This window comes from Mercurialis annua, linkage group LG4 (genome assembly GCF_937616625.2).
Source record: "Mercurialis annua linkage group LG4, ddMerAnnu1.2, whole genome shotgun sequence".
NCBI lineage: Eukaryota > Viridiplantae > Streptophyta > Magnoliopsida > Malpighiales > Euphorbiaceae > Mercurialis > Mercurialis annua.
Window position 1 is genome coordinate 20,099,497 of NC_065573.1, and position 22,835 is coordinate 20,122,331.

Below are 22,835 nucleotides of genomic sequence, written 5' to 3' on the forward strand. Positions count from 1 at the left end.
CAGTTGGATCTGGGTCAACCCGGATGACATAACCTTTTTTTTTGTTAGTATATGATTGCTGGATATTTTACTGCACCGACAAAATTATCAGTGTTTTTCATACTATTTTCCCGGTCTTTTTGAAGTTAAAATGACAGATATGCCCCTTAAATTATAATTATTGGGCCTGCCCCAATGAATTTGGGTCTTATAGCCCAAAGTCCAAACACGACCCGTATTGCAGTTTGGGTGTCCATTCCATGATCTGGACCCACTTGTTTTAATTGAATTTGGTAAGTGGACCCCTTTTTTTTGGTAGATTAATAATTAGGTTGGATATGATATTACTACACTTAAAAGGTTTATGAACAGATTTGAACCTTGTTTTTAACTAATCAAAAATAAATTTTCTTTATTGCATCTAATGCAACAATTAGATGACAAATATTTTTAATATTGTTCATATAATCAATGAAAGAATGACCTATATTAAAAAAAATATAAACAACTCTTCATTCTAAAACTGAGTATAATAAATTCAAAAGAATTGAAAAAATATGTTATTTAACATGCAAATTTAATATATTATTTTATCAAATAACTTAAACGATAAATTAATTAAAAGTTAATCAATTTAGTGTAAAAAAGTCGGTATACTAGTGAGTTTTTTTGAAATCAACTCGAAAAACTTGTATCTATCTCAAACTCAAACTACTTGAATTTCACCTCCCGAACTCATATAACCGATATCATACTTGTCTACTTTCGTGTAGAGAAAAAAAGGACAGATTAATTCAAAGCATTGCTAATCCATGGAAAGAAAATATTCATTTGTTCTTCTAGTACAAGAAACCATATTTTCCACTGTATGGCATGATTCAATTGACTATACAAATATACAGTTCACTCTCATTCAAAATTTAGACTTGAAGTGTACACACAAAATGTCTGCTCTAGTCAGCTAAAGCACAAATCTTTTCTCTAGCAACTTAAAAGAGCAGTAGAGGCCCGTAGAAATGCAATTGATGTCGGAATCCGATGTATCCGGAAAAAGGCTACAAAACCATAAATAAGCAGTAAGCGTAAAGTTAAACTGAATGACGGTAAGCAATTTGCAACTTTTTCATGTCAATGCGATATGAGAAATTGACACGGCCAGTTTTACTTGCTAGCTTTGTATGTTTTTCTTCAAAACTGTCGCGCGCTTCTGTTGTCTTTTTGGTCCAGGCTATCCCTTTCAAGTAAATGATTAAGAGATAAATAAGCCCCAAATTTTGAAAATGTGGAGCTGCACAAAGGACAACAACAGGAAGATCTCTGGACACATACCTGGACAAGGATTCCAATGAAGGTTGCTTCACTTTTATATCTATAGAGGCCAAAAGCAGTAATTTGATCAGAATTCCACATCAGATATAACCAACAAGAAATTGCTGATACACACTCAACATCCCGTAAAAGTGAAAAGAAACTGTCTTTTGTTTATAGAGGTTCAAGTCTAGGGGCGTTTTCACTAGTATTATAATTTCACTGTAAATAAGTGTAAAGGTATCACGTATGAAACGAAAGTAATGCAAAAATGACAAACTCACCCAAATCCAAGATCACGATTTTTCTTAATCCTCTCGTAAAAGCTATCAGGTCTCGAAGTATCAGTGAAAAAGGGAATCGAAACCATATCGATACAATTGCAATCCACAAACGCCAACAGCATTCATAACAGATGCATTGTGCTCTACTTGGACATCAATTCCTAATGTCTTGGCTCGAACAATAAGAACAGTATGTGTTGTAGCTCTGCAATTACTTTTTTGTATTTTTATTAGAATTTTCATGGATTGGAATTCCCTCAAGTTCATTTTCAACTTGAAAGGGTCATGTTCAGATCTACACCGTTCATTATAAAATGAACGGTGTAGATCAAAAAGATACAATTTTAATTAAATTAATCTACGCCGTTGATTTAAGCTCTTAAATTAAGATTTTTTAAATCAAGATTTTAAATCGATATTAGAGTCAAGTTATGTTTTAAGCTCTTGTTGATTTTATAAATTTTAAATCAATATAATTTTTTAAAATTGTAGAAAATAAGGAAAACAATATAAATATTTTTGCAAAACAACATTCTATCTATCAACCCAAACACAAAATTGTTGCATGATGAACTGCCTAGTGTACACAAGGTGTCCCATTGCTTTTCTTTGCAGAATCAACGGATTCTTATTTCATAAAGCTGCAACTAGCTGCTAAATATTCTTGTCCCACTCAAAATGTAACCTCCAAATGAACTCATCTGCATGCATGGATGAGATCTCGAAGGTAGAACCTGCATGATTTAAATATTACCAAAATCAGAACAAACCACAAAACATACAGCCTCATGACATCTAAATTCCAATTTCTGGGATCATTGAAAGGATAAAACACTGCTTTTCGATGAATAGACCTAAACCTGATATTCACGTAACCATGGTTCTGAAATTTGTAAGCCAATTGCCATTTTCTCAAGCTGTAGATTGTGCATGCAAGTTGCAAGAGGCTGCAATAATAAGGATGGAGTTAATGATCCCTGCTATGCAATAAGCTTATTGCAACAACAAACTCTTTTCTCAAGTAACAACATAATAAACGCAAAAATATTTAAATGATGTTAACCAGCAAAACTGCAAGTAAACGCAAACTGAACCTTTCTTTTATTTTCTACCAAGCACAATTGATTACGGTGCGGTTTCCACCATACCTAAGCCCATATGATGTTTAGGCATGTTTAATTCGGTTTTCTCAGGAAAATAGTTCCATTGGGTAATTGTATCACCGTGAAACACATATACTATTACCTCCGACTCTCAAAAAGTATGGACAAATAAAAAAAAACAGCTGAACTGCTAATAGAAAATATGGTTAAATTAACAGCCAGAGAAAGAGAGAAAGGAATGCAGAAGCATACCCCAATTATTACTCGTAATTTTAAATGTCACCTGAAGATACTGGTGGTATATAGCAAATGGGGCTGAATATGATAGAAGAGGCAGCATATCTTTGACCAATCTCCATGGGTCCAGATCTGGAGCTGCGATAATTAGGCTGCAAGCAGTTCAAAGCTAAAGTTACTGATTTTAATCAATGTATAAAGAGCGTCTGAAACAAACAGAAAAGTGTATATTATTAGAACACCAATTATTCATGTCTAGCAACCTTGAAAATCCATTTTCCTTCCACAATTTCAATGTTTCTTCTGATGCCCTCTCTCCAGGTTTGGAGGCTTTGTTAATTTTGTTCATGGGAGAAACAGTACCATTGTGATCTACAGCTGCAACCTGATTCTCGTATGGCTCTGGAATTTCTACAATACTGATTGATGAAGTTTGATCCTGAACGCATTATGTTCGAAAACATTTATGAGACCATAGAAAAATAAAACTAATACAAGCAGAAAAGAGAACTATCAAATTACATTTGACCCCACACTTGGGGTATCTTCATGCACACCAATTTGTTTAGAAGTTTCACCGAGGTCATTCAAAGAGGCGCACACAATCCTGAACAAGAAAATATCAGAAAAGAAATTAATACTACTTATTTTCACACAACCTCATAGAAAGGTGACAATTCATGTTATCATACAATAAAGCCATAAAAAAATCAAAATATGAAAAGTAAATCTACGAGTAGTTAAAGTTTCATCACTTGTGCATATGATAAAAACAAAGGAGATATACCTTCTACAAGTGTCACTATTGAAGTTGAACATTCTCACTATCTCGGTGGAATATGGGGTAGCTCCAATAAATGCATTGCATACATAGCCAGTACCTATTAAACACACAATATACAGCAACCATCTAAGGATATATCATTATACTGTAACCATTTAAGGATGGCAGCACAAATCTATTTAGAAGCTTCACATAACAACTACTATTAAATACGAAAGGTGCTTTTAGACAAACCTCCTAAACGCTCAGCTACAGCACCAGTAAGCAGGCCACCAACCATATCAGCTACAAGAATATCGGAGTTTGCAGTAACATTTGCCATCGACAGTAATAGAGACAACGTGTCTACTCGCATGAATCTGTAACAGCGCAAGGAAGTCAATGCTTCAGGAGAATATAAATGTAAAAACTCAAAACCACGCAGCTAACTATTTCGCATCATATCATCTATCGGAGAATGAGCACCTTATCCTATTTGTTAATGTAAAGCACATTCAAAGGTTCCTATAAACTGAAGTTAAGATAGATAAATTATGGACTAGTTAAAACGTTTGGTCTATTATTCTTAATCTCATGGCGAAGATTCAAAAAATCAGCAAGGACTATTTACAAGATAACACTTAGCAGATCAGAAAGTCAAAGTTAACATCAAATATTCACTGAGCAAACAGTAAAATTTGTGCAACTTCATAAAAACCCCTTTTTTCCCTAGAGAGTAGAGGAATTGACTTCTCAAGACATCCACAGTTAAACACAAAAAGGGTAAGCAAAAGAGGGGGATAATATTTTCTCTTGTTTTCATTTGGTAGTTCGATAAAACAAGCTGAATAGGTCGTTTGTGCAATTGGGTTTCCAGAACAGAAAATTTTGAAATTCCAGAAATAACAGCCCAAGAATTATAATCACCAAGATATACAAACATCATTCACAAGGTGCATATATAAACTTACCCAATTCTTGTAGGATATTTTTTGAAGTAAGCTTCACATATGCTGAGATAAGTAAAAAAAGAAATTAGGTTAGAATTAATATATCAGGTGAATATGATAATAGATACCAACAAAATAGAAATATCTTAACTCACTTGTTTGTATTTCTATAAATATTACAAAGCTATTCCGAAAAGCATTCATCAAATTTTGAGTTTACATCTTTTTAGTGGTGAATTTAGGCTTCCCTAATATACCTTGTACCTATAATATCTTTATAAATGAATCCAGCTTGCGTTTCCCATAGCTACTAACAACCTTAGATGCAATCAAAATAATATGAATAAAAAAAATCAAGCCTGCAATGCCCATGAGATCTACAATCCATCCTTTAATAGCTTACTAATACCTCTGACATGAACAAGAATCAAATAATTCAAAAGGTCTCAACTGCAGAAAGTGCTACGCTAAATCCCTCTCTGCATGAACTTTGTGGGATTAACCAATAAAAGGACAAGAACCAATACTTTTCTAAAAAAACAAAAATTGACATGTATGTGTTATATTAAGTTTTCCATGTTAATACATTTAGACTATACAAAAAAAAAATGTTATTTTTCTGAAAAATTATGAGATGAATGCCAAAATTCAAATTACAATAGAACATGAAAAAAAATTAGGGCTTATCATCATAATATAAAACAGTGTTCAACTTAAAAGTAATTCAAGAAAATTAAATCAATTGAACTTTACTCTATGTTTCAAAACAATATCACTGCAGCTGAAGTAGGGGCATACCTTCGAGTAAATGGTCGCCGTAGAAGTACTCTAGGTGCATACTTTTTTTGTTTTTTAACCCTATATTTCTCCTGCAAAAACATTAAGCATCAGCTAATCTTCAAAATAAAACACGTCAAAATATCACAACCACCCACAAACTCACTTGTGAAAACAATGTTTTCTTCTCAAATGTTGAGCTATTAGCAATGAGAGCTTCAATTATTTCATCACCTTTTGCGCCATGTCTGCGTCAATAGAGCCACGGTGTTCAAGATTATCTTAAAGAGTAAAATAAATTGCACGTTACCATGCATAATAGCTTACTACCTTTCTTTAAGAACATCTTAAAAAGTAAAACAACTTACTAGTACTGATTAAAGAAAATGTTTATGAATAGAAAAAGCTCCTAGAAAACATTAGGCAAAATACAAAGTGCCAAAGTGGTAAAAGATATTCATCTATCCTCACCTCCGCATTTCATCTATGACTTCACCGGTTAGACTTTGAGCTTTATTATTATCAATTAAAGCTCGATTGTCTCTCAATTCCTCACTTATTTCACAGTTGTCATTTTCTTCAATATTATTACCTAATAACAAAGAACAAAAACAATACATTGTTGAAATTAGGGCACCGAGAAACACAATTAAGCGAGCAACAACATTACTAATTAAAAGCTGAAATTCAAACCTTCTGCAGCGGGAACAAACCGAGATAAATAAGGACCTTCATTTCCGTTATCAATTTGAAACAAAGAACCAAACGGACAGCCTATCAACGGCCGCAAAGAGTAGTTTTTATTGCCAATTTTCAAAGTCCTGCGAATTTCATCAAGCATTAATTAATCTATAATTAAGTCACTCCAAATTATCAAATTGAGTCTAAAATGTGTTATGCACAAAAATTAGAGACAATGAACTCACGAGCCTGGAGTGAGACGGGCAAAAACTAGACGGTCGCCGTCGTTGATGTCGAGCAAGACGTTGCAACCTTCCCATGTCACTCTAGGGTTTTGAATTGAATTAGATTCAATAATTTGGGACATGATTTGGCCTTTATAAATTAGTTAGAAAAGAACAAATATTAGTACAGCAGAAATAATCAACAGAGAGTTATTACACTCCGTTACTGGAAAATTAAGCTAGGGTTCTGCAACAGCAAGTAAATGGACATATTTGCGCTTTCAAATCAATAAGCCATAAACCCCAAATTTTGAGGGTTTAATCGTTTTGTAGGTTTGTGAAACGACGACGTTACAATCGAAACATTTAAATTTGTCCCAAGCCCGTATCGCTGCTCAAAACAGACCTTATCACAAGGCCTTTTTTGGCCCACAACGTTTATTCATACTTTGGCCCGTTAAGTTTAGGATAATTGTTACATTCAGTCCCTGAACAAATATGCTATTCTCCTGAGTACTAAAAATAAGATGAATTTCACATATAAATATATGATGACTTGTAATAATAATAATTTCTATATGTCTATACTTGGATGTTTGGGTTATTGTAATATTAATATAATATGAAAATGATTTGCAAATATGCAGTAAAATTCAGATTGAATCAACAACTCTTGTTCAGATGCCCGAAGCATGTCATACAAACGCTGGGCTTCTAAATTTGGACTCTCTTCTGTTGAATGGGGAACTTCAGAAGGACCAATAACATCTTGCATCATTGATTTGAAGAAATCACCATGATTATTTGTTTCAGTTTGAGTGGGTGCAAATGTCTCTCTATGACAATACCAGCAATAGTAGTTTTTCATGAATCCGTACTTTCCAAGATGATACTTCACTGTATCCTCCTCAAGATAACCCTTGTTTCTAAATATTTTTTATCACATGGACATCTTATTTTCTCCCCATTCATGCAATCAGGATGTTGTTTTGAAAATTCCACAAATTTCTCCACCCCTACTATAAACCGTGGATGCAAATATCCTCCTTGATATCCAACATACATCCATTCTCGATTCATACTCATAATCTGTAAATATGTGCCAACGTGAAAATTATACATGTTACTACACCAATAAGGTTATTGCTGGATTTGCAATAAATATTACACATGTTATTGCACCAAACATATAAAAACAAATAAGCTCCTGAACATAACTCCAATCAATAAAATCAGACAAAAATCATAATTTCATCAATATCATCATATACCACGCCTATTTAGGTTATTGCACCAAACATATAAGTGATAATGTCTATGCAACAATGGAATAAAAATAAGAAAAACTGAAATACTAAAAAGCATATTATAAATACCTCAAGTTATGAAGCTCCTTCTAATACTGATCAAAGCTAAGATAATAACTCTATAACACCAAATTGTCTGATATATAGCTGTTTTGAGTCTCTCAGTCCTCTTTGTTTGTACTTAGTCAACAAAATCAACAAGACAAATATGAGATCGTATTCTTCTACATACGTTATAACATACTCAATGTCTTCAACCGAACTAAAATTCGAGTTAAAATCGACAGAATAAAACTTATTAAATTGAACTAAAATTTGGAGTTTAATTTAGTTTGATTGATATTATATTGTTGGAAACTTTGGTTTAATCGAACCGACAAAATTTAACTTATTTAAAAAAAAATGATTAATTTGTTTGTTTGACCCTTTTCATTGTAATTAATAAAATACTCAACTAGGAGTGGGACAAGATTGATGAGCTCTCTTGATCCACTGACAACATCAAGAATCAAACAAATACCACATGACAATTTCAGGTCTAAATCTAGTTTGACTTGATAATGGATATGTATAATATACTTAAATAGTAAAGTAAGATTGCTATTTGTCAATTTAAATATTAGCATAAAAGAATAATTAATCGAATGTGTGGTGTGGCTAATGGGTATCATTCTGCTGCTGCTATTGTCCCTACTACCAATACTTTTGAGTCAAGTGATGTTTAGTAGGTAATTAGGCAACTAATCATTTCTCATTTGTTCTTTTATTCATCTTATTAACTTATTAATTAATTATTTCCAATCAAAACTTACTGTTCAAAATTTGTATTGTATTATGTTGTATTCAAATTCGAGATGAAACAGATGATAACTCTATATTCTCATCAACCAAACACACATAGACAGAGAGTATATCAGTTTATCAATCCAAATCAGCACCAAAAAAAATTGAGAACAAAAATGCCAATCTCGTCATTCCCTTATTTCAAAAATTCTTTGACAAAATAAACAGGGAAAAAAAAACACTAAACTATATCAACTAAGCTTAAAAAATTACTTATCGATATTGTACTTGTCAAACTACTAACTAACCAATCCAGTCAAGCTAACAAAACAGCTAAACCAAACATTTAACAAACTAAATACATGATTTTTTCTTTTATTTTCATTTTTCACTGAAATTTTCTCGGCAACCAAAAAACATCTACAGTAATAATAGAAGATACAACAAAAAAAAGTAAAATCTCTAAATAAAAACTCTTGAAATTTCCGCAATGGGTCATTTAAGTATTGAAGAGATTACTAACTATATTACAGTATACATACAGATATAAAGCAGCAGAGCAGTAGACAATAATCTGGCTCCTTAAACATCAACACATTCCTTTAAAAAATGGCTTATTCTTGACTTCTCTCAGCCAAAATCTACAACAAGAAACCAAGCATTCATCCGATAGAATCAGATTCCTGTTGGTGTTCCAATTAAAGTCTAAAATAGATTCTTGTTGGTGTTCTAATTAAAGTCTAAAATAGAATCAGATTCCTGTTGGTGCTCATCCAGTCATTTATTGCTACTTACTCATATCTCTCTTTAACTAACCTATAACATACACATTCTAAAAAAAACTCTGAATTCTCTCTGAAAATGGAGAACACAGTTTATTTCACATAAACTTCAAACCTTACTCATTTTTCTATCCGGGCTTTTCTTTACTTTTGCAAACTGTTAATTCTTAAGCAAACCCAAGTGAAGATGCACCAATAATGTTTGCACTCAAGAAAACTCTCAATGTACCCGCTTCACTTCAACAGCTTAAACTAGCAAGCTTCACTTAGAATTAACTAGCAAACTTCAATTTAAACTAACCAACCTATTAACGAAATAAAATACATTAAAAGATCTTGAACAACTTAATGTTAGTCCTAATTAAGTTCAATTAAAACTAATTAAATGAAGAAGAAAAACATGAAACATACTCAGCGAGATCGCCTAATTGACGCAAGATCCCGACGAGACCAGCAACAACTGTCAAGAACAGCTTTAGGATCTTCACGATTCGCTTCTTTATACACTTCTGATTTCCAGAATCAATTAAAATCGGCTAGGTCCCTTGAATCCTTCACTTCTTTTAACACATACTTTAATTCCCCATGGATATATTTCCCAATGTAGAACCACTATGCAATATCTGCAATGAAATTCAAGATTTAGTAACTGAAAAAAGGAAATCACTACAAACAGCATATGCTTCAATCAACCCAATCAAGCACCGTCAACGGTTTGAACTGCTTAAACATGATTATCACAATGCAAGCAATAATTTACAAACACGACATTAAAATACAATTAAAAACTAGCTTAAACATGATTATCTTCTAGTTTATTGAAAAAATCAATACGTTGATCTATAAAGAACAGATAGAACTACAAAATTAAAGTAACAAAGTAAATTAAGTGCAGTCAACACATAATATTACGAAAAACTAAAATGCAGAACAGAAATCGAGCTAATTAAAAGAAAAAAAAGCAAACAAACATGGTAGGAAACTGAAAATTCACGATTAAAAACCCTAGAAATCGCAGCTGTTGATAATACTAAAGATGCTACTGCTTCTACTTCTCGGGGCCCCGACGAGCAACCAGAGTCCGTACCTGAAGAAGAAGAGGCAGCTTTGGAAAAGTTGGAGTTAGAAGCGAAGGAAACGGCAAAGAGTACAGAGCTTGTTTTAGCAGAGCTTCATCAATGGATTTGAAAGAGGCACGAATCTCTCTTACTAGGCTAAACAATCCTTCAAGGCATGGTTGAAACGCCTTGCCGTTTTCTTTTATGCTTTGGTTTTGTTTACTATTATTCAATTAATTTTAAAGAGTAATCTTATAATTAACAGGCCTTTGTGACAGACACCAAAATTAAAGCTAATATGTACATCTAAATAAATAAATAAATCCCTGGAACAATTAAACATAAATTTAATTATTATTTCTTCTCTGTCACTATAATCAACAAAATATAATTTTTAAAATATCAAAAAAATATTATGCATATCCATCCGCTTAAAAATAAAAAAATAATTTTATTTGAAAAAATATTTTAGAAACCTGAATGGCCGAACCATGTAACAATTGTTTCATAATTGAATCATTAAAATACATTAATATATTCGTAGTTTGATATAATATATATTTATAAAACTTGACTGATGAATTGCTACATAAAATTTGATTAATGGCACCAATTCTTAAATTGTTGTATAAAATTTGACTAATAGCAGTAACTTTTTAAATTGTTGCATAAATCTTTACTAATGGCAGCAATTTCTTAAATTGTTGCACAAAATTTGACTAATAATAGCAACTTTTCAAATTGTTGCATAAAACTTGACTAATTGGCAGCAACTTGTTAAAATGTTGTATAAAACTTGACTAATTGGCAGCAACTTTCTAAAATGTTGCATTATAAAACTTGATTTATGGCAGCAATTTCTAAAATTGCTGCATAAAATTTGACTAATGGCGGCAATTTTCTAAAATGATCCTGTAAAATGCTTTTTAGCAGCAAAATTAATTTAGCTGTAAAATTATCGCTGCTAATTATAGTATTTCTTGTCGTGTAAGAAAACGATTGAGTAGAGAGCTTAATTAACATGCGAAAGAAAAAAGAAATTCAAGCAAAAGTGTTGTGCTTACCATGTGCTCTTGTAGAGAATATATAACAGTACAAACTTACATTTAATAAGGTTGATTAGAATGATTAGCTAATGGTTTTGGTCTTCAATCCTTGACAGCCAGACATAAGCAACTTCCAATTACTTGTTTTTTCCTCTGCCTCTTATTTCAGTTTCTTAGACAGAGAGGATCTAAAAAAAAGAAATTTCTCACTAAATTTTAGCTATATTAACTAATTAATCGAACAAAACAGCCAAACTAACATTTAACAAACTAAATACATAATTTCTTCGTGTACATAAAACAGCCAAACTAGACCTTCGAATCGTTAGTTCACTGCAATTAAAATCAAAAATTAGATTTCAAAAAAACAGTTTCAAAAATTAAGGTTATGTCTTTCGAGACAATCTTGAATGCGCTAACTCGTTAATGAGTTTTACCGGCTTATACCCTTGTCTGATAATGCGAGCACGATAGTTAGTTAGTTGCCGTAAATGTTGGATTGCTTGTGTCATTCACATAAAACATTCTGCAAGTGAAAAGATAACAATTCAGGTGAATTGTCTCATTTAAAGATAAATGGCAGCCACATTATATTAATAATTGAATTGACAATAATAAACAAAAATCAAGTTTATAATTAATACTAACGCTACATAAAACAGCAAATCATGAAATCTCATGAGCAAAGCAAATCATAACTAAAATATAAGCTATAGACGATCTTACCAATTCAGCAAATCATGAAATCTCATGTCCACTATGTTCTTTCGTTTGGACATGTTTGTCAACAAATAGCAATAGATGAATATGATACAAAAGGCCGGTGTGATGGTAAAATCTCTGCCATATGAGTAATGAATATGCAAAAACACTAAAATGGCAGGAAATTGTATACCTTCACTTGGCCGTTATAATGTCTTATTTTTTATCAGATGCAAACTGAACTAGCCTGTATAATTGAGGATTTGCCTCAACTCTCAATACACCAGCAACAGAGGGCAACTTCTAAAAAATAAATTATGACCAGGACATAAATTTCAGTTTTGCATCTTAATAACGGATGGAGATCCATGTTGTGAAAATTAAAAATCTCAAGTTAAGGAACTGGCCGGTTTGCATTTTTTCATTATGATCTATATATATTGCTGATTTTATTGGACTATATATGCGTTCACAGTTTTCTGATTCATATGCGTTTATCCCAACAAGAGTTAAATTTAAAACTGCATCAATCAATTTGCAAAAAATGAATCATATAAAATTATTCTTTCATAAAATAAATATATATCAAAGCAACAAAGTTGCTGTCGGAAAGACAAAACTAATAATATGTGAAGTAATGCAAGAAAATAAAAAGAAAGAAACAATCAGTCCACGTCAAACGTCAAACCAAACATGTTGGTTGTTCTTGCAGCCTGAATAATGATGAGGGATAGGGTTGTTCCGGCGAGTGAACAAGTGTCGCATAGGAGCACCCCTTTGAGTCGGCTTACGGATGTCGGAAAAATATAAATGACCATATCTAACAATGTAGATGCGCGGTTCCCCTTTAGCCAGAACGGGGGAGAGAGTACATCCTATGCACCATGACGTATCCTTAATATCAGTCTCGGACAGTATCTCCCACTGCATCTTCTCCTCGTTTAATCTGTACAATGTGAAGTCCATTATGTACTTTCGTTTGGTTACGTTTGTCAATAAATCACAACATGAGATGTCCAGTCGACGGATCTCTTTATCATCGTATTCTGCAATTTTTGTCATAAGGCGGATGTTTTCGTCATAATTTGATGGTATCTCCATACCCTTTTTCACCCAATCCATCCTTTTCATATCGTATATTATTACCCAACCTGTTTCATCAACACAGTATATAGACTCTCCGGCTACACATAGAGTCAATCTTGATTTATTGAAGTGGAGATTAGTGCTAAAGTGGCCGATGATTGTCCAAGAATTATCTCCCGGACGCCATCTTCGTAGAATAAGTACTTTTTCTTGATCACCTCTCCGATACAGATTAGCAAGTAGAACAAATTTGGGTCTACCGTCCACAACTGAAAAAGTACATCGGTTAAGTACGGCGATTTCAGGCAGCGAGATTTTCTCCTTGGTAATAGGATTAAGTAAAAACAGAGAATTCAAGTCCTTCTCCACCAGTAACCACCCCTTTTTAGAGCATAAAGGAGTATCAGATTGATGATGGAATCTGTTATCAATGGGGATATTGAGCACCGTTGGAGTTGAAACTCGAATGAACTTGAGATGATCATCGCTGCTGGTGACGCTTCTGTTCATCATCAAAATCCACGGCACTGCGTCGCTACGGTGGTTGAGCTTGGTGGGCAGAGCCATGCAAGCATGTCTCCAATCTTTGCAAACCGCCGCTAATCGAATATTATCTATCAAGTGTAATTTCTCCATAATCAACCAAATAATTTCCGCTGGTACTTCTTTCCACCCATCAAAATTATTCTTAGCATCCATTACAAGTTTTGTTTTTCTTTTTCTCTTGAAAAACTTGCAGCGCCTTGATCATCTATATATAGGCATAAGAAAACTTCTTTCCCTTAAGCAGTTGGTTTGTATAATCCAAAAAGGACTTGGTAATCCTAATATAGTAGATATATAGATACGTACCACGTTACTTTATTTTTACTTTTTTCATTTATTTGTTTGGCAGTGATAGCAGAGGCGGAGGTAAGGTAGGGCCAGGCTGTGCCTGGGCCCTACCTCACATCAAAAGAAAAATATTTCATAGCCTAATAATTTAAGTTTTTGGGTTAATTACACTTCTTCATTGTGCACAATAGTAAAAGCAACATAACATTTAATACATTACTTGGATTTGATAGAAAAATCATTAAATTTTGTAGCAAAATATTATATAATAAAGTCTAATATGCAATTTAGATCAATCTAAAATAATATTAAAATTAGGAAGTGTATATCGAAGCCTAATTATCATATAAATTAACATAATTTTTTTTTTCATATTGCATAAGCCTTATTGGAATTAAACTCTCATTTTAATTTTTCAATGTATTTCTATTCAAAAAATACCTTAATTTTTTAATTTTTTTTTCAAATATAGTAAATTTTAATGCGTTTTTTTACTTTTTTCATTTATTTGTTTGGCAGTGATAGAATATTAGCTTCATCTTGATTCCAATTTCTATTTTCTAATTTCAACTAACTCCCGGTTATATTCTTAACAATAATATAGTACCTGATGCATATATTTGGGTTGAGTCAGGATTGTTTGTTTCACAATATTTATATGTTTAGAATTATTTGCTTAAGATATATTCAGTAGTTATACTGTAAGTTTTTTCAATTTTGTATATATATATATATATATATATATATAAATATATATATGCCAATAAATGCTTTTATCTTAATTCTTTTTCGAGGGTCAAAGTACTGCTTTTTCTTTATTAGAAGACAAAACATTGATATATATGACTATGATTCAGCCATATCCTTTGCCCTCCAAATTCTTTTTATAGGGGTAATGGCTAATGACTAATTCGTGACTTCCTAATTCTTTTTTATGATTTCTATTTTTACATTATATTTGTGTAATTTTTATGTTAAATAATATATTTTACTATTTGATTCTGTTTTAATTTAGAGATATTTACTTGGCTTCGATTAAAGTTAAATTATCTAATTATGTACTAAATCTAAAGTTTAATCATACTGAAATATTATATTAATTAATTAAATTATAGAGAAACAAGAAGATCAAATTGAGAAATTATCTTCTGAAATTTCATTGAAAATGTCTTGTGATTCAATGACACCACTATTTTTCTGATTTTTTTTCTTAAGTGATAATTTTTTTTTTAGAATATAAAATAATAATGTTTAATTATATATAGCAGAGAGAAAATGAGATTGGGCGTGGGAGGCTGGAGAAATCTTTGGAAATTGCACTGAGAGATTAGCTGAAGATTCAATCGTATATATATAATATAATATTTTTTTATTTTATTTTTGTAACCTAAATTACTAATTCTGATATATACATATACACAATAGAAGGCAAGGGAAAAGTGAGAAGAACAAAAATGGAAAAATCTTTGGATATTGCAATGCGGTTGCATCAATATGTGACATGTATTTTATTTTATTTTAAATGATTTTCTATATATTTAATTACTATGGCACGTACTAAATATATTTATGTGTATCATGTAATTTTTTTTTAAAGGAAAAGACAAAATTTGAATAAAATATTGGTACGCTGCCACGCTGCAGGAAGAGGTTTTTATCAGTGAACTCGAAGAACAAATCGGTGGGGAAGTGAAAGAGGGAGCTGTGAAACAAGTAAGAATCAGTGATCTCGGAGACCGAATCGTCAGGCTAGGAAAAGAGGTGGCTGTAAAACAAGGAAGAATCAGTGAACTCAAAAACCGAATCGACGGGCTAAAAAAAGAGATGACAGTGAAACAAACAAGAATCGTTGAACTCGAAAACCATTTTCACGTGCGTAGTGCGTGTCGAAACGCTAGATTTATCAATTAAAAAATTACAAAGTTATGTACAAGACTGATTCTAATAAAAATTATACTAAATAAATATTATAATAAAAATAATTTAAATAGGATAATACAAATTATAAGAGTCTAACTTCAATAAGGAAAAGAAGTTTGATTTTAATAGGAGTCATTGTTGTATAGTTAAAACGCGATAAGTAAAAGAAATTTAATTTGAATAGGAGGCGTTGTATTTAAACTGATAAATTAAATAGTTTACATAGACTCAAAGCTATCTTTATTTTGTTAATATAAGAATGTTATTCATTTGTACTATATGGTTTCATTACCTAATTCGTAAATTTATGTTAAATTATAATGCATGCATCAACGATGTATACAAAATAATATAATATGACTAAAGATTATAAGTTAACTCTTAAATTTCAATAAAAAATATAAAAAATATTAGCTTTAATTAAAATAAAAACACAATTATTTCATGTATAATTGAGTAGCAATTATTTTATGTACAATAATTTATCAATGATAATTGAGTAGCGATAATAATTTTTATATTTTGGTATATTCTTAAGTTTTAGTGATCGGCCAAATCAAATTAAATAAACTGTGAATCATAATAAATTAATATTATAATAACGGGTCATATTGATATTAAAAACGTGATATAATTTCAATTTAAATAAAAATAATTTATAAAAGTTTATTTAAAAATAAAATATTACCTTTAACATTTTAATTAATATTAAATTTAAATAACGGGTTATATAACTATCACACACGTGCGTAGCACGTGGCGAAAAGCTAGTACTGTATATATATTTTAGTTGCTTGATAACACATGTGATCACCATATAAAGAATTAATTAAATTTCCACAAGAATCACAAGCCAAATAATCCAAATACACAGAGGGTATTAAAAAATCGAACAACATCTGAATAAAAGGCTGTTCAAATCCAAATAGAAATCAAGCCATTTCAATTGACAGAATTGATGAGATCTTCGTGAATTCATCGATTGATTCAATTGATCCGTCGACACTCCTCACCGATTGAAGATATAAGCTTACTGATTGTAAATCGATGCTGAAACTTGACGATTCTTTGAGTTTGACGAAGAAATTTGAGCTAAGGGATGAGTGATTTGAGTTGAAGATGAACCTAGGGTTTTCAATTGCTGATGCTCTGACTTGATCTTAAGTCCCAAATTCTTTTTTTTATATTCTAAATGGCTAAAAGCCTATATAAGTCCTACCAAAATTTTACCTTTACTCATTCACTCAATTAATTAATACTTAAAATTGGAAATTGAATTTAGATATCAGTTTCTGAAATAAACTCCAAAATTATTATTTGAACTTTTTGGTTCATTTTTTTGAATATCTCTTACTAATAAAATATTTTATCCTTGCTGCGTGTCTGACGGAAATGTTCCTTTTCCAGTCAATGAACTTGTAACAGTTATTATCTAATAAAGTGCAAATCTGATTCTCAAAAAAAAAAAAAATTATCCTTGCCTTCTGCGATTTATATTTTTAATTCAATTTCCTGATATTTTGGGCTTTCGAATAATTTTTCATATTTCCTAAATCAATTCCAATGTGTATCATTTTTAATTTGATGTTATAATTCTGTTAAATCTTTCTCAGTCCAATTTAATATTTGATTTTACTTTTCCAATTAAAATATAGCGTGCATAATAAAACCGACACTTTAAATTTACGGGGTATTATAGAATTTGTTTAAAGTACCCTCTAAGAGTATGTAAAACAAATTCAAGTAGTGCAAATAAACAAGTGATGAGAGAAGACATTACCGGAGACAACTAAAGTTATCCAGTCTGTAGAAAAGCCATTTTTTAGTGGCACTAGGCTGCGACTCTATTTTTAAACAAACCATTTTTTGCTTAAGAAGTCAGCCGTAAGTTTGGGTGAGCGGTCTCTCCAAACCCCCGCGCCTCTCACACATAGCATCTTCATGGAAAAGCATTGTCTGAAAGGCCCAGTGAAAAACAATTAATAGTGAATACATGAATGTTACATTTTAAATTAAATCAAAGTTAAGTGTGTAAAAGTGCAAAATCTTCTCATTCAAATGGATACCAATTTGGTCCAACAAAAAGTTCAAGGTCATATGCTTTCAAGTTTTGTCCACTAAAAAAATAAATTTATAACAAAATATAAAACATATAACATAAATAAAAATATAAATATTAACAACAAAAATTAAAATGAACTAAACAAAAGTGAAGTTGTTTAAAGTACTCTCTAAGAGTATTTAAAATAACATCAAGTAGTGAAAATAAACAAGTGATGAGAAAAGACATTATCGAAAGCGACTAAGGTTATTCGGTCGGTAGAAAAGGCATTTTCTAGTTAAGTTAGATGACGATTTCATTTTTAAAAAATCATTTCCAGTTAAAGAAGTCAGCCATAAGTCTGGGCAAGCACCTTCCAAACCCCCGCTCTTCTCACACACAACATCTTCATGGAAAAACACTGTCTGGAAGGCCTAGTGAAAAATAATTAATACTGAATACATGATTGGTACATTTTAATTAAATCAATGTTAAGTCTGTACGAGTTCCAATTTTCTCATTCAAATGGATCCCAGTTTGCTCCCACATGAAGTTCAAAGTCTTATATTTTCATGTTTTGTCCACCAAAAATATTAAAACAACAAAAATATCTAAAAATTTAAGAACTTAATAGGACAAACAATTATGTGGCTCTGATCTAGCAATGTTAACCAAAATATTTAAAATCTGTAAGAATTCACACGTATGAACATAAATAAAACAACAAAATCTCAAAAAAATTATTACCAGTTAAAAGTTTGTATATTCAAATGACTGATCTAGTAGGAGAGGTGACTTTTCATGATCATCCATTTTAGAACCATGATTTCAAAAACTTACATATAAAAAAACAAGAATTCAAGAACCATTACATTTTCTCTCAAATTTACTTTTCTTAAATATTAGCGAGGCTTAATAATTGATTTAATCTATGACCTACATGTTTCTTCTAACTAAACATTTTGTTAACTAAAGAGGTGAATCTATAACAAAACATAAAACATATAACATAAATAAAAATAAAAATAAAAATATTAATAATAAAGATTGACCTAAATGTATTAAACCAAATTTAATAGGTTTAAAGTACCATCTAAGAATATCTAAACAAATTTAAGTAGTGCAAATAAACAAGTGATGAAAGAAGACATTATCGGAGGATTAAGGTTATTCAGTCGGTAAAAAAGACATTTCGTAGTTGAACTAGGTGGCGGCTACATTTTTCAAACCATTTGCAGATTAAAAGTCAGCCGTAAACCTAGGTGAGCGGCCACCGAACCTCGCTCCACTCAAAGTGTGTACCATTGCAAAATCTTTTCCTTCAAATGGATCCTAGTTCGCTCCAACAGAAATTTCAAGGTCTTTTGCTTTCAAGTTTTGTCTGCATCTATTACTTAAGTTTTTATAGCATCTCTTAACAACTATATCTTCTGATCTTGTAGTTAAGCAAGTGTATGTGCATTACAGGATCGTGCAAAATAACAAGTGTCTTCGTTTCATCATACACATATAGTCAACTGGTATTCAAATCCCTCAATTCATAATTTGTCGTCTTATCTGGTCTCAATAGCAGGCACGGAAGATCCTTCGGTAATAGTCTGTCTTTGTCTTTGCTCTTCTACTCCTGAATTCTGGAAGACAAGCATTGGTTGGCCCAAATTGTGAGCCAGGCACAGGGGCATCTCCACTGAAATCATATTTCAGACGAGAAGGAATTGCAGTAGAAAATTGTAATTTTATTCCTGTTTCGTCCTCTACGTCCTTGCCTCTCGAGCTGGGGACCTTCTTGGAAAAGTAGTGTCTGCAAGTCCCAGTAAAACACATTTAATATTAACCAATTAATATCACAAATATGATTATTGCATTTCAAATAAACTAAACTTAAGCATATACCAGTCCAAAGCTTCCTCCAGCAAACGGATCTCCCTTTTGTCCATCAGATGCAACTATGACCTGAGAAGCCCAAGAAAACTAAAAATATTAAAGAACTAACACATAATAAAGATTAAAACAAACAAAAAGCTCAAAAAATTGATCATTCTAACAAATGTAACAACCAGCGAAAGTCAGCCATAATCTTAGGCGAGCGGCCACCGAACCCCGCTCCGTTCATACTGTGTATCAGTGCAAAATCTTCTCCTTCAAATGGATCCCAGTTCGCTCCAACAGAAAATTCAAGGTCTTCTGCTTTCAAGTTTTGTCCATCAAAAAGGTGAATTTATAACAAAATATATGGCACAAATAAAAAGTTTTCTTCTTTAAATGGACCCCAATTTTGTCCATCAGAGAGTCCAAAAACTTTTGGTTCAAATTTATGAGGATGGAGATGGATCTATAACACTACGTAGATGAAAAAAAAATCAAAAACAAATCACTATGAAAAAAATCATAAATATACAGCACAAATGCAACTGTGTACCAAGCCTAAAAAAACTAAAATAATTAACAATTAAACATCTTAAAGAACCAATATAGAAAAATAATAATTAAAACAACAAAAAATTAAAAAATTTAAGAATTTAATAGGACAAAAAATTCTATGGCTCTGATCTGGCAGTGGTAACCAAAATCTTTAAAATCTTTAAATTTTCAAACGTATGAACATAAATAAAACAACAAAACTCAAAAAAATTCTTACCAGTTAGAAGTTTGCATGTTCAAATGACTGATCTAGTAGGGGAGGTGACTTTTCATGATCATTCATTTTAGAACCATGATTTCAAGAACTTACATATAAAAAAACAAGAATTCAAGAACCATTACTTTCTCTCTCAAATTTACGTTTCTTAAATATTAGCGAGGCTTAATAACTGATTTAATCTATGACCTACATGTTTCTTCTAACTAAACATTTCGATAAGTGCTTTCAATAATATCCCTAGCCATCAACTTGATATAAATGATTGTGGCCGTTAGATAAATTTGTTAGAGTTAATTAAGAAAAGGTGTGTGAATAGAGCGTGGTTCGGGGGCAGCTCACCCAAGGTTTATGGCTGACTTCTTGTCACGACCCAAATTCATGGATCGCGACCGGCGTTAGGGTATGCGTAATTTAGTACCAAAATCCGTAGCTAGCCTTGCAGATAACATACAAACACACAAACCTACAAGAAACTCACTGCTCGGAGGCAACCAGAACTCCAACCTAATTTTAGCAGTTTATAAAATTCCATAATTAGTTAATAAATAAATGCTCGGCAAACTTGTCACGACCCGAAATATCGAGCTGATATCGGCGCTAGGGAATGGGAGTGGTAGCTCTGAGACCCGTAGCAAGCCTAAAATCATAAATAATTTTTCGCAAACACACATACGTCATGCATGACAAACACAAACACGTGTCATACTGTAAACATGGCAGGCCACACATGGCCAACCGGCACCAACCAAACGGTTACAGTGCATGAAACATATCGTATACATACTTTTAACTATCAGAATTAAATATATAAGTAAAATACTGTTTCTCTACATACTCCAAAATATCGGACTTCTGGAACAAGGATAGAAGTCCGCTGCTTCAAAAACTTCTTTCACCTGAGAGGGAAAGCTGTAAGGGGTCAGTATATGGGAATATACTGAGTGAGTTCATATATTTACTAATAAGTATTCATATAAAACGTAAAACAATGCAATAGCGTTTAAATCACGTATAGCCAAGTACAAGATCCGATTAAAACCCTAATCCTCGAACATACCAAACATATATTCTCAAATCAAAACTCATCCAATAGTCCGACCCGGGAGTGTTCACACTCAACCACGTCAGTCGCGACAATCCTATTAATTTCAATGGTGGGTCCAACTAGGGGTGAGCAAGAACCGAACCAAATCGAAAAACCGAACCGAACCGAATTTTGATGTTTGGTTCAGTTTTTCGGTGAAAACGGTTTGGTTCGGTTTCTACTCTAGGTAAAGTTTGGTGTTCGGTGTTCGGTTTGGTTTGAGTGTTTTGAAAACCGAACCGACCGAAAAACCAAATTAACCGAACTTTAATATAAAATATATATATTTTTTAAAAATAATATACATATATACTTATATTTATTTGTTTTTTGTATTTATATCTTAATTATTGTTGATATATAAGTTAATAATTGTTATTTAAACATATATGGAAGTTTATTATACTCTAATTATTTAATATTTCAATTAATTTTAATATAAAAAAATTTTATAAAATAAAAAGTGGTGAAATTCGGTTTTAACCGAACCGAACCGTACCGAACCGAAATTTTGGGTTTGGTTCGGTTCGGTTTTTTCACCTCCAAACTAAAAGTTCGGTTCGGTTCGGTTTGGGAATTTTCCAAACCGAAAACCGAAAAAACCGAAAAATTTCCAACCGAACCGACCGATGCTCACCCCTAGGTCCAACCCACTGGTAGGTCCAACCTACTAGATACGGGGCTCAAGTTACTCTAACCGAGTTCACTCTCGTATCGCATTCGTATATCCAACTTCGAAATTCGTATTCACAACTGTATCAAATCAAAACTGGTGATCACGCAGTCCTATTGCCGCTCAATAGGTAGCACGTTCCATCAGATCAATACTGGTTTCAAATCATACGTATATGCAATTCATATAGAGATTTCGCATTGCAAACATGCAAATCAAACATAAAGCATATAAGATAATTTCTTGAGTAAATACTTTAAAAGTAAACTTATATAAACTCACAAAATCGGTGTCTCTCCAAAAGCGTATGCTCCTGTTAGCCCACTAGTCAAACACCCTGGTATTCTGACTTTGCAGATCGACACTCGTCGCATCTAGCTGAATTCAAACGTCAATATACACTTAGACTTCGAATTTCTAACCTTAATCCTATCGTAAAACAATAGACTTTAAATAATTAATCTCAATATTGAACTTCTCGTTCAATATATAATACCACTCTTGGTATGAACTTATAATCTTTTTTTTAACATTAATCACTTTAATTAATGTAGGGCTTTATTAAAACATTA

General features: G+C 31.9%; 3 protein-coding genes across 6 annotated transcripts; all 3 read right to left on the reverse strand.

Annotated features, from left to right (window-relative positions):
• Positions 1-1,067: 1,067 nt before the first annotated feature.
• On the reverse strand, positions 1,068-1,838 carry LOC126678414 (uncharacterized). The gene is made up of 2 exons (XM_050373313.1): positions 1,655-1,838; positions 1,068-1,348 (listed from the first exon to the last, which is right to left on the reverse strand). Exons 1-2 carry the CDS (start codon positions 1,836-1,838, stop codon positions 1,068-1,070), a joined length of 465 nt encoding a protein of 154 aa, XP_050229270.1.
• Positions 1,839-2,000: 162 nt separating this feature from the next.
• On the reverse strand, positions 2,001-10,413 carry LOC126677556 (uncharacterized). 4 transcript variants are annotated; one of them, XM_050372233.1, is made up of 15 exons: positions 10,266-10,413; positions 9,590-9,801; positions 6,328-6,457; positions 6,095-6,222; positions 5,873-5,993; positions 5,568-5,649; positions 5,423-5,493; positions 4,646-4,687; positions 3,930-4,054; positions 3,699-3,792; positions 3,434-3,518; positions 3,175-3,350; positions 2,958-3,063; positions 2,432-2,518; positions 2,001-2,305 (listed from the first exon to the last, which is right to left on the reverse strand). In XM_050372233.1, exons 3-15 carry the CDS (start codon positions 6,447-6,449, stop codon positions 2,219-2,221), a joined length of 1,326 nt encoding a protein of 441 aa, XP_050228190.1. In that variant the 5' UTR covers positions 6,450-6,457; positions 9,590-9,801; positions 10,266-10,413; the 3' UTR covers positions 2,001-2,218. The 4 variants fall into 4 exon arrangements, with proteins under 4 accessions (XP_050228190.1, XP_050228188.1, XP_050228191.1 ...); XM_050372231.1 differs by having other exon boundaries at positions 6,328-7,395; XM_050372234.1 differs by lacking the exons at positions 9,590-9,801; positions 10,266-10,413 and adding an exon at positions 7,683-7,791 and having other exon boundaries at positions 6,328-7,395.
• Positions 10,414-12,212: 1,799 nt separating this feature from the next.
• On the reverse strand, positions 12,213-13,913 carry LOC126678131 (F-box/kelch-repeat protein At1g57790-like). The gene has a single exon (XM_050373012.2). The coding sequence runs from the start codon at positions 13,767-13,769 to the stop codon at positions 12,660-12,662; it is 1,110 nt and encodes a 369-aa protein (XP_050228969.1). The 5' UTR covers positions 13,770-13,913; the 3' UTR covers positions 12,213-12,659.
• Positions 13,914-22,835: the final 8,922 nt, after the last annotated feature.